The 11,011-nt window shown below is 38.0% G+C and overlaps 1 protein-coding gene across 2 annotated transcripts in view; it reads right to left on the bottom strand.

The window, feature by feature from the left end:
- Positions 1 to 10,024, bottom strand: part of LOC127620927 (nuclear receptor ROR-alpha B-like) — a 55,804-nt gene extending 45,780 nt beyond the window's left edge. For both annotated transcript variants that reach the window (XM_052094404.1, XM_052094326.1), the window contains exon 1: positions 9,732 to 10,024. In XM_052094404.1, the coding sequence (XP_051950364.1) occupies positions 9,732 to 9,885 (154 nt within the window). In that variant the 5' untranslated portion in view covers positions 9,886 to 10,024. The remainder of the gene's footprint in view (positions 1 to 9,731) is intronic.
- Between the last annotated feature and the right edge of the window lie 987 nt (positions 10,025 to 11,011).

The following is an 11,011-nucleotide window of genomic DNA, read 5'->3' on the forward strand; positions in this document are numbered from 1 at the left end:
CAGATGTGCTGTGCCAGGGTGGTTGAAACACCTGCCTTAACCAGTGGGAAAACAGTCACTGAAGACAAATAACCTGGCCTCAGTCCAGTAGCTTAATGAATGAGGACATGCATAATGGCCAAATAGTCTATTCTGAATGCAGGGAGGAAAAAAATAGACATGTTCACTTGAATAAGATGCCTGTGTAATTATTCAAAAGATCATCCCCAGTCAGAACTGTTTGTGTATGTGTGTGAAATACAGAGCTTGTGGATGCTTTATGTAGATGATCTTATAAGTAATATTAACAGATTGTTGAAATCTGATGTGTGTTTGTCCACACAAATAAACAAACCAGTGAAACAAACCATGGGAATAAAAGTCGTAACTTTTCATATAAGACAAGTTGTAAGACTTCTTAAGATTTGGCCATTATAGAAATTATTGTGAGTTGTCATGAGACTCCTGTGGGCGGAAGGAACGGTATGGAGGGTCTAAGAAACCTATTTGGAAACATCTATTTTTGCAATACTGTTTGGTGCTGCTACCAGCACATAAATGACACACTTTGCCTTTTAATAAGACTAAAATCAGTTTATAGCGGAGTTGTCAATACATTTCTCATAATATGTTAGCCTTTAATCTTTAATAAATACATACATAAATATATATCCATAACAGTCTAACTGAAACTCTCACACTGTGAACAGACTTTCCTTCAGGGGCTTTGACTACAGATGTCTCACAGCATTACATGCTGCCCTTACATTCATATTGTATACTTTAAGCCATTCTTATTGATCAAGACATAAGTGAGACAATAATAAGACTATTAAGTTTGATAATATTTTATAGCGACGTAATAACAGTATTCTAATTGTACACACAATGATGTCCAGGATGCTTGACTCCATTTAATATCAATATGCAACAGACCACATTAAAGACAAACTGGACTCACTTCTCTGTGCTGAATTAACAATGCACTGTTTGAGATTACGGCTTGTCTGCCAGCTGCTCTGACATCATTCAACAAAAGTGCAACTTTCCCCCAATGCCACGAAACATGCATCCATCCAGGAATGTGTTTTTGAGACAGACAGAGAGTGTGTGTACTCCTCCAACTGCACTAGGAGAAAGGAGGATGTTTTGTCCAGTGTTCTTAAAAGATAATCTTAATGTTTAGACTAGAACTCTGACCCACAGCACACTTCTTGGTAAGAAAGACTCAGCACAAACGTCTTCGCTTGGAAGGTCAGTGTGTGTACTGAGAATTTATCTACCGGTAATCAACAATGTGTGCATTTATATGCCCAATTTTACACTGATTATATTTAATAAGCCTAAATTAAGCTTAAATGTTTTTTTTTTTTAATTATCATTTTTATTGGGGGCAGGTCATAAACGTACAAGCAACAAAAAAAGTAAAAGTACCTTAATTTCACATTGCATGTAAACACCTTTATGTGTGTTTGGTTGTTTTTCCAATGCCTGTTCTCGTTTGATGTCAAAACCAGAAAAACTCTATCATTGAAAATTACATTTAAACTACTTTTCTTGCATTGTGGGATTTTTTGAATCAGCTGATTTTAATTAGTTTAAGAGTATTGTTTTGCATGTAAACATGCTAACTCAGAGATTTAATGGGTCTGTAGAGCAACTAAATAAAAGCACTTCCGTTCTGTCACAGGAATGTTGTGAACACCAGTGATGACGCACTAGTTACTAAACACTTTTAAAGAAAGCAGCTTGCAAAAGCAGCTGACAAATCCTTGTAAATACAGAGAAAAACTTGAACTTTGTGTTTGATCTACTAATAAATTAACCTATAAATCACCCGGTTGCACAATCAATACCCTACAATAATTCATGTGAAACCTTGAGGTGGAGTTGATCTAAATGTAATAACTCAAGCAGTTCTGGTAAATGCTGTGGGGGAATCAGGAGGCCATGTGCAGGACCCCATACCATGGTTCCAGTCCAGCGGGGAGAACACAGAGTACAGTGCAATCTATTCAGATGAACTCGGCCTGAACACTTCCCCTTGGGTCTGAAAAGCTTTCTTCTGGAATCTCACTAAGCAAGAAGGTAAAAACAGCCCTGTGAATGTCATCTTAAAGTTCCTCTCTGAGTTAAGTGATTTACAAGTCCATTTTCATCTCGGATATCGAAAGCACTAAGTTTGCTCTAAAAGGTTTCAGACAGTTTTTTATTTGCTTTTTCTAACAAATTACAGTAGACCTTTTTTCACACTCCGGGATTTGGACGCGGAAGTAAACGTTTGCAGGGTAAACTTCGACAGTGGTGAATGGGAGTGAATGGGAGAACACAGCAAATATTATTTTCACTTACACATTTGCTCCAAGACCAAAATAAAAAATCCACTCTTACATTTTAATGACTTAACAGAAGGGGAAAATAGAGAGTGGTGGATTAAGACAGTCAGATGGGAGAAGATGCCAAATTTACTGTCAATCTCTCAGCAGCTGTAATAGAAACCACATCTGTGGTAATGAATTTTTAAAAACTAATTCCAGGGTAATATAACACAAAGCATAATATTATAAATGTACACAATTTTAAAGAGATTTATGCTGCTAAATAAGGCGGAAACGCGACATCACAGTCTGTGAAAAAGGTCTATATCTTGATACATGAACAGAAACTTTGCATGACAAATGGACAATTTCCTGGAATTACTGACATTTGTAAATTAGAGTAAAATGACATTCCTAACATCAGAGTATATCATGTAATCAAATATTCCAGCAGATGGACAATGCACTTCTCCTCTACCTTACTGGAAAGGTTAATGATTCACATCTATTCTATAGCTTTTATTCACAATGCCAACTCATCAACAACCCCATTTACAATCACTTCAATGTTCTGCACTTTTGAACCATCTAAATCCACTGCAATTCTCAGGTTACAGTGCAGCCTGGTTAGAAAAAGCTAATTAGCCAAGAGTGAGCACATAATATTGAAGATCCTAAATATCTTCCGTATGATGAAGACACCTCCTCACACCAAACGTCAGTCTCTGGCCATTTTGTGACTACTTTCGATGGCGTGGAAAGGAGTCTGCCTGGCAGTGATGTGGCGCACCTGTAGACAATTATGCCTGTCAACACTGCAATAACACTCCATTGCAGTACAAAAAGTCAGAATAGGGCGTTTTTCCCTGTCTCTGTCAGTATGTTAATGTGCGTTCCTTTTTCTGTTTCCACAGTTCCAGACAAGACTGCATCAAATCCACCACTGAAACGGCAGTTGCCAGGACACTGGCAACTTCTCTTATTCCCCTCATTTGTGTTAAAAGCATCCTGCCCTGTTTTAAATCAGGGTTGCTGCAGAGATTTAAAATCAAATTGAAGATTTTTAAAGACCTTTTTCAAGACCCTAACAAATAAAATTAATACTGTATCTCCATACCAAAAACCCAAACAAATAAAATCAAATAAAAAGTCAAAAGACTCTTAATCAGGCAGGGTCACACATTCACTATAGCCTAAACATTGCTTCTCAGTAAAACACGGTAGGATATATGCAAGTTTAAAATACTTCAGACATGTTTTCCACATATATATCACATTAAAATTGGTTTATGCACCATTATATAAATAAATTAAAATTAGAGGTTGACCGATATTGGATTGTGCCGATTCGATAATGTGTTGAAAGAAAGACAATTAGTCTGCCAATATTTTTTAAAATGAGTGGCCTATATTATTTGTTCTTAGTCTTTCCTTCCTGTGATGGGGAGGGCCAGACAGAGGCCACAAGAGTCCAAATGTAATTAAATTCCAGAGTGTGTGTGTGTGTGTGTGTGTGTGTGTGTGTGTGTGTGTGTGTGTGTGTGTGTGTGTGTGTGTGTTGTAAGAACTTTTGACTTTAAAGGCTGAAATATACCAGGGACTCTTATTTTGAAATGTTTGCACTTCACTGCTTCTAGCTGCTCATTCAAACAGATAATGGAAATAAAATGTGCTCTCCTACAATAATCTACAGCATATTACAATATAAACAATTAAAAGTAAACATTGTTATATTTCATCAACACTATATCATCATCTGTTGATCATAAGCAATCACTTGTCATAAATTTCCAATATAGCTGGAACAGCTGGAAGCACTCACAAGCACCCGCATTAGAGGAGAAAATACAGTACCAAGTTTCAATTTCAAAGACACAGTGCATGCATTTATTTAATTCAATCGTATTTTTTTTTAAGTTTGTTAATCAGATTAGGTCATATCACGATTCCTGTCCCAAAATTGAAGACCTCTTTAAATAACAATTAAGACTTTTGTTGTATCATTTAAGATATTTAGGACTTTGTATGACCTTACATTTTGGAAAACAGAATTTAAGACATCTTAAGGATCTGCGGGAATCCTGTAAATATAGTGAGTTTACAGACACTCACCTAAGACAGAATTTCCTTCATTCACTCTCTTTAACCCTATTCATGTTAAAAATCTAAGGTCTTTTAATAGTGGTTAGCCAATGTAAGTTTTTCAAAAGCTGATGCTGATAACAATATCTATAGATGACCAAAGTCTTTTAAAATGCTGATAAACACCCAGCACAATTGAATGATGGCAAATGAGATGTATTCAAAGTTGCTGAAATTAAACCAACATTTATTTGACACACAATGAACTCTTTGAATGAATATTTTTTTTAAATACCGAAACCGAATGTCTTTTTTTAACGTTAGTTTCTGTAAACGGTTCTCAAGCAAGCATTCTACCTTAGGCGCCTATGCAGACGGAACAACGTACAAAAATAGTCTTTTTCCTGCGCTGTAACACCACACTTAAATCTAGAGAGTGAAACATACAGCACAACTAGTGTAGTCTGATTACTGAACGAATAACTCTAATTAGCCAGTTCTTTCAAATCTACAGTGTAAAACATACAAAACACCCAGTGGAGCCTGATTCCTGAACGAATGACTCTTATGAGCCAGTTCTTTTGAAATCTGCACCACAAAACATAAAACTCTACCTTCCGAACCAATCACTCATATAAACCTGTTATTTTTAGTGAATCAAAAATGTTCTAAACTGCAATTAATTTACTGCACCGACTCATGAGTCTTAAATCAAAGTAATTAATGACTAATTTAATTAGTCATTTTATACATACTAGTAATGGATTAACAAAATATCTTAATTAAAAAGTCTGTGTAAACACCTTTTGCAAGAACCAGTTCTATTAAAATCTTAAATTATCGAATTATTTTGTATTTTCTTCCTCAAAATCCCAAAAGAAACCTGATTTGCTTAGGAACGAGAACCATTAAGAGGAATCAGAGCCAGAACCGTTAAATTAATTAAAAATGTATGTCCTTATTCTACTTTAAGTCAATATTGTTTCCTTTAACATGTCCAATACAGCTTCCTTCTTTATTTTTAGTAATCACAATCCCAATACACAACAGCCTCAAGTGAATCGAGGATGCCTTAGGAATCATAGGATGCCTAAGAGATTTTTGGCTGTGTTAGTGTTTGCTAGTGTTGTGTGAGAGCCATCTTGTCCACCCTGAGGCCGACCACCTCCACTGGGGTGAAGAATTTGAGGAAGCGCAGAGTTATGTAACATGTAGTCCCTGCACTGTAAAAAAAAAACATGGAGCTTTTAGAGAGATTGCTGAGAGGCAGGGTCTCAGTGAAAAAGGCTTTTAGGTGGAGTATGAGAAGACCTGCACAGAATCTGTGTATACAGAACTCTGCAGAAAGCTCGGCAGATTTCTCCAGAATTGGATCGCCTGTCAATGTAGGCAAGCACAATTTCGACCCTCCATACGTGTTTGAGAATTACATATTTGGCAATTTGATAATTAGCTACCAATAAGACTGTGGTACTCAGGTCCATTTAAGATTTTTTTTTAATGTTTTGAAATTCACCTAGTAGCTGGTTGGTTTGGTTTGGCTTAGATCTCTTTTAAGAAGTACTTTATGAAATCCCTATGGAAAAAAAACGAATGGGAAAAATACTTCTGGAATCAAGTAGCTGAAAAAGTCTTGAAAAGGACAAGCCCAGTTTATTCTGTCTGGGCCTGTAAAGGTATTAAAATCTGAATGATCAAGACGTCTGCCTTCAAGATATGTCTGATAGTATCACCTCACATAAAAATCAAACATGATTTAAATCACCAGGCAGGTTTACAAGTAAACAAACCATATTAATGGTTCAATGCCAGTGAATAATTTTCATTAACTGACCATGGAAAGGGGTCCAGAGTGATTACTGTGTACACCAAATCAATATGTAAGTGCAAGGGATTTTTTAATTATTTTATACCATTCAGTTATTTCCTGCAAGTTAATGGGTCATATTACTCCAGTGGATAAATCCATATCTTCTGAAGCAATATGTTAGGTGTGGGTGAGAAACAGATCAATATTACTTTTACATCCTTTTTACTATAAATATCCACTTTCACGTTCTTCTTCTTTTGTTTTTTGGCAATTCGCATTCTTTGTGCATATCACAACCAACTGGTTGGGGCTGGTCAAAGGTGGAGATTTATAATTAAAAAAAGAACTTGCAGTTGAAGTCAGAGGTTTACATACACCTCAGCTAAATACATTTAAACTAGTCCTGTCTTAGGTCAGTTAGGATCACTACTTTATTTTAAGAATGTGAAATGTCAGAATAATATTAGAGAGAATTATTTATTTCAGCTTTTATTTCTTTCATCACATTCCCAGGGGGTCAGAAGTTTACATACACTTTGTTAGTATTTGGTATCATTGCCTTTAAATTGTTTAACTTGGGTCAAATATTTTGGGCAGCCTTCCACAAGCTTCTCACAATAAGTTGCTGGATTTTGGCCCATTTCTCCAGTCAGGTTTGTTGGCCTCCTTGCTCGTGCATGCTTTTTCAGTTCTGCCCACACATTTTCTATCAGATTGAGGTCGGGGCTTTGTGATGGCCACTCCAATACCTTGACTTTATTGTCCTTATGCCATTTTGCCACAACTTGAGGTCTGCTTGGGGTCATTGTCCATTTGGAAGACTAATTTGCAACAGAGCTTTAACTTCATGCCTGATGTCTTGAGATGATGCTTCAATATATCCACTTAAATTTCCTTCCTCATGATGCCATCTATTTTGTGAAGTGCCCCAGTCCCTCCTGCAGCAAAGCACCCCCACAACATGATGCTGCCACCCCCATGCTTCATGGTTGGGATGGTGTTCTTTGGCTTGCAACCATTTAACATAACGATGGATATTATGGCCAAAAATGTCAGTTCAGTTTTTGTTTCATCAGATCAGAGGACAAGATCTTTGTCCCCATGTGCACTTGCAAACTGTAGTTGGCTTTTTATGGTGGTTTTGGAGCAGTAGCTTCTTCCTTGCTGAGCAGCCTTTCAGGATATGTTGATATAGGACTCATTTTACTGTGGATATAGATACTTGTCTACCTGTTTCCTCCAGCATCTTTACAAGGTCTTTTGCTGTTGTTCTGGGACTGAGTTGCACGTTTCGTGCCAAACAACGTTAATCTCTAGGAGACAGAATGCGTCTCCTTCCTGAGCAGTATGGCTGCGTGATCCCCATAGTGTTTATACTTGCATACTATTGTTTGTATAGATGAATGTGGTACCTTCAGACATTTGAAAATCGCTTCCAAGGATGAACCAGACTTGTGGAGCTCTCGACTGATTTCCTTTCATTTTCCCATGATGTCAAGCAATGAGTCACTGAGTTTAAAGGTAGGCCTTAAAATATATCCACGGGTACACCTCTAATTGGCAGAAGCTAATTGCCTAAAGGCTTTACATAATTTTCTGGAATTTTCCGAGCTGCTTAAAGTCACAGTTAATTTAGTGAATGTAAACTTCTGACACACTGGAATAGTGATATAGTCCATTAAAAGTGAAACAATCTGTCTGTAAACAATTGTTGGAACAATTACTTGTGTCATGCACTAAGTAGATGTCCTAAACGACTTGCCAAAACTATAGTTTGCTAATATGAAATATGTGTAGTGGTTAAAAAATTAGTTTTAATGACTTCAACCTAAGTGTATGTAAACTTCTGACTTCAGTTGTAAATGTTGAATGTTGAACAACCACAGCCTGTGTAAAAAAACAAACCACACACAACGGGCATTCAAGATAGATTTGACGCTAAAAAGCTCCGTCCTATATGTTTTCTTCATACCATGGCATTCGCACAACGAAATTACTCTGAATTACCGGACGAATTAGTTGCCCAAACCTCGGCAAAAGTGATCTTAACTGAGCAGGAACATTGGAGAATATAGGTTAGCAGGTTAGGAGTGCCAGACCCTTTTTCCGAGACCAACTGAAACTCCTCAAGTGGCCGGATCCATGAGCGTACCGGCCTCCCTCCTCTGGTTACATAACCGGACAACGAGACAGCGGTGTCCGGAGAGAAACCGCGCCAATTGTGTCAACATACAGGGGAAAACAGCCCTACTCTCTTTAGAGAAAGTCTTCTCTGCTGCTGTGGTCAAACATAAAACCCAATTTGTTTACACGAGCAGTAAAGAGGTGAAAATATCCCTTCATATCCTCTCCTTCTGTGTGTGACTTAACCTGTTACATAACATCGCTACACACACACACACACACACACACACACACACACACACACACACACACACACACACACACGTTGTGTTTCCATGTTTTATGGGGACTTTCCATAGACATAATGGTTTTTATACTGTACAAACTTTATATTCTATCCCCTAAACCTAACCCTACCCCTAAACCTAACCCTCACAGAAAACTTTCTGCATTTTTACATTTTCAAAAAACATAATTTAGTATGATTTATAAGCTGTTTTCCTCATGGGGACTGACAAAATGTCCCCACAAGGTCAAAAATTTCGGGTTTTACTATCATTATGGGGACATTTGGTCCCCACAAAGTGATACATACACGCTCACACACACACACACACACACACACACACACACACACACACACACACACACACACACGGTGTCTTAAACACAACTTGCCTAGATAGACCGCATTTTAAGCGCATCAGGCACCCGAAATGTTGTCAGCTGACTAGACTTTGCAACAACCACAAACATGCCAATCAAAACCAAGCGGACATGAAACCGTGACAACTATGACCGTCAACAGACTGACACATTATCCGACATTTATTGTACTTATATCCTTAAACCAGAGCAATAGAAAAGAGGTGTGCCTGTCCCATGTAAAATAAAAGGCTCTAGTAAACACTTTGAAATCATCAACACGTCTCATCCGTGCTAGCCTAAAACTGGAACAGACAAATATGAATATTTCTTTTAACTGAGCATATTTTTGGTAGAATATATTTTATATTGGCCACATAGCTATCTGTCGACTGCACGCAATGACAGCAGGAGTTGATAAACATGTGACAGTCATGCAAAATCTCAACAGTAGTAAACAGCATGTGAATAACATGTCAGAAATGACAGGTAGCCGATGGGCAGGAATGATTGAGCTGCATATTTACACACTATGTCCAAACATCACATCAGTACATTTTCAGTAAGCATGTGCTTGACTATCACCAGGCCTACATGTAAAATAACGAGTCAAATGCATTGTAAATTCAGTGGTGATATGAAATGCGAAAGAGACGCATGCAAGGACTTTGGAATTCAAGATTAAGCTACCGTATACAGCCAGATTTATCTCCATTAAGCACGGAAATACTTCACAATCAAGTTTTTTTTTCCTTTCCTTTTTTTAAGCTTACCCTTGTTGGTACTTGAGCAACTCTGCCGCCTAACTAGAGCTGGTTTATCGGTTTCAGCCTTGCTGTCTGGTTTCACCGGGCTGTCCTCCACCGAATTGCCCGCTTCACAAGCGCTCTTGCCCGGCTCCGTAACGGACACTGGCGACGACTCCATATTTATCTCGGGAATCGGTTACTGTGGCAGAACGGGATCGTTTTGTAGCACAATTTCGATTCCTTTTACATCGTCTACTTGTGCGGGTTGCGCTTGAGTCTGTGTCAGATCTGCTGGTGTTCATGGGAGCGGGTGTGGCCCTTCTGTCCACAGACAGCGCTGTTGAGCGCGAGTCACGCTCACAGTCACACCACAAAATACCCTGCGACCGCTCGTCGATTTAACGAGTTAATCGATAAAATCATAAATGTTCTGTAATAATCGTTGGCGGATTATGCTCTGATCCACACTATTACCATTCGTGGCATTCGTCAGTGTTTAAGCACGACCAGGTGTGCTTGAGTCTATAAATCAAGTTAAATAATATGTGCAGATTATTAATATTCAATGTATTGAATAATTGCACTTTCAATTAGATTTGTATGTAGGCTATTTGCTGTTTTGATGAACATTTGTAGTCGTTTGTCAAATGTTTGATGCAGCATGCAATAGGCTAGTCATTATTAGTCAATGGATCCATTTACACAGTTATTCATAGGCTGTCTTGTCAAGACTTGCCTTTCATGCACACTGACAACAGCATTGATGATTGAAAATGCTGCTGACGTACTTCCGCTAAACTCCCTCCCATAGGATCTGCACGAGGTGCCGTGCGTGGACACTGACGGAATTGTTTTATGTTGCCAGCCGTGAGGATACACAAACATAGATAGATAAAATAAGAGTGTGAAACTTGTATTTGGTATCCTACTGCCACTGGCCTTTTCTTCAAGTTTCCTATATTAAAAAACAAACAACGTTTCATTCAACCTACTCGCCTTTTGCTTGCCATGTGCTTGCTTTCAATAGCAAGAGACATTGCCCTTAACTAGAGTAATCAGATGTCCCCGTTCCCCCCGAGCATTCAAGACAGCGTTCATAGTGAAATATTATGGAGTTACATGTGTGCCACAATTCTGCTCACAAAATTGTAATTTTAGCGCGTGCAAAATGATATTTTGAGAGCACAAAAAGGTAGGCTATTTTGCATGCGTGTGAACTCAGTTTTGTAAAGCAATGTATATTCTTGCAAAGATTAATTCACTTTGAGCAAACACAAATCAATTTTGCACTTGAATAAAGTTTA

This window comes from Xyrauchen texanus, chromosome 1, assembly GCF_025860055.1.
Source record: "Xyrauchen texanus isolate HMW12.3.18 chromosome 1, RBS_HiC_50CHRs, whole genome shotgun sequence".
Taxonomy (NCBI): domain Eukaryota; kingdom Metazoa; phylum Chordata; class Actinopteri; order Cypriniformes; family Catostomidae; genus Xyrauchen; species Xyrauchen texanus.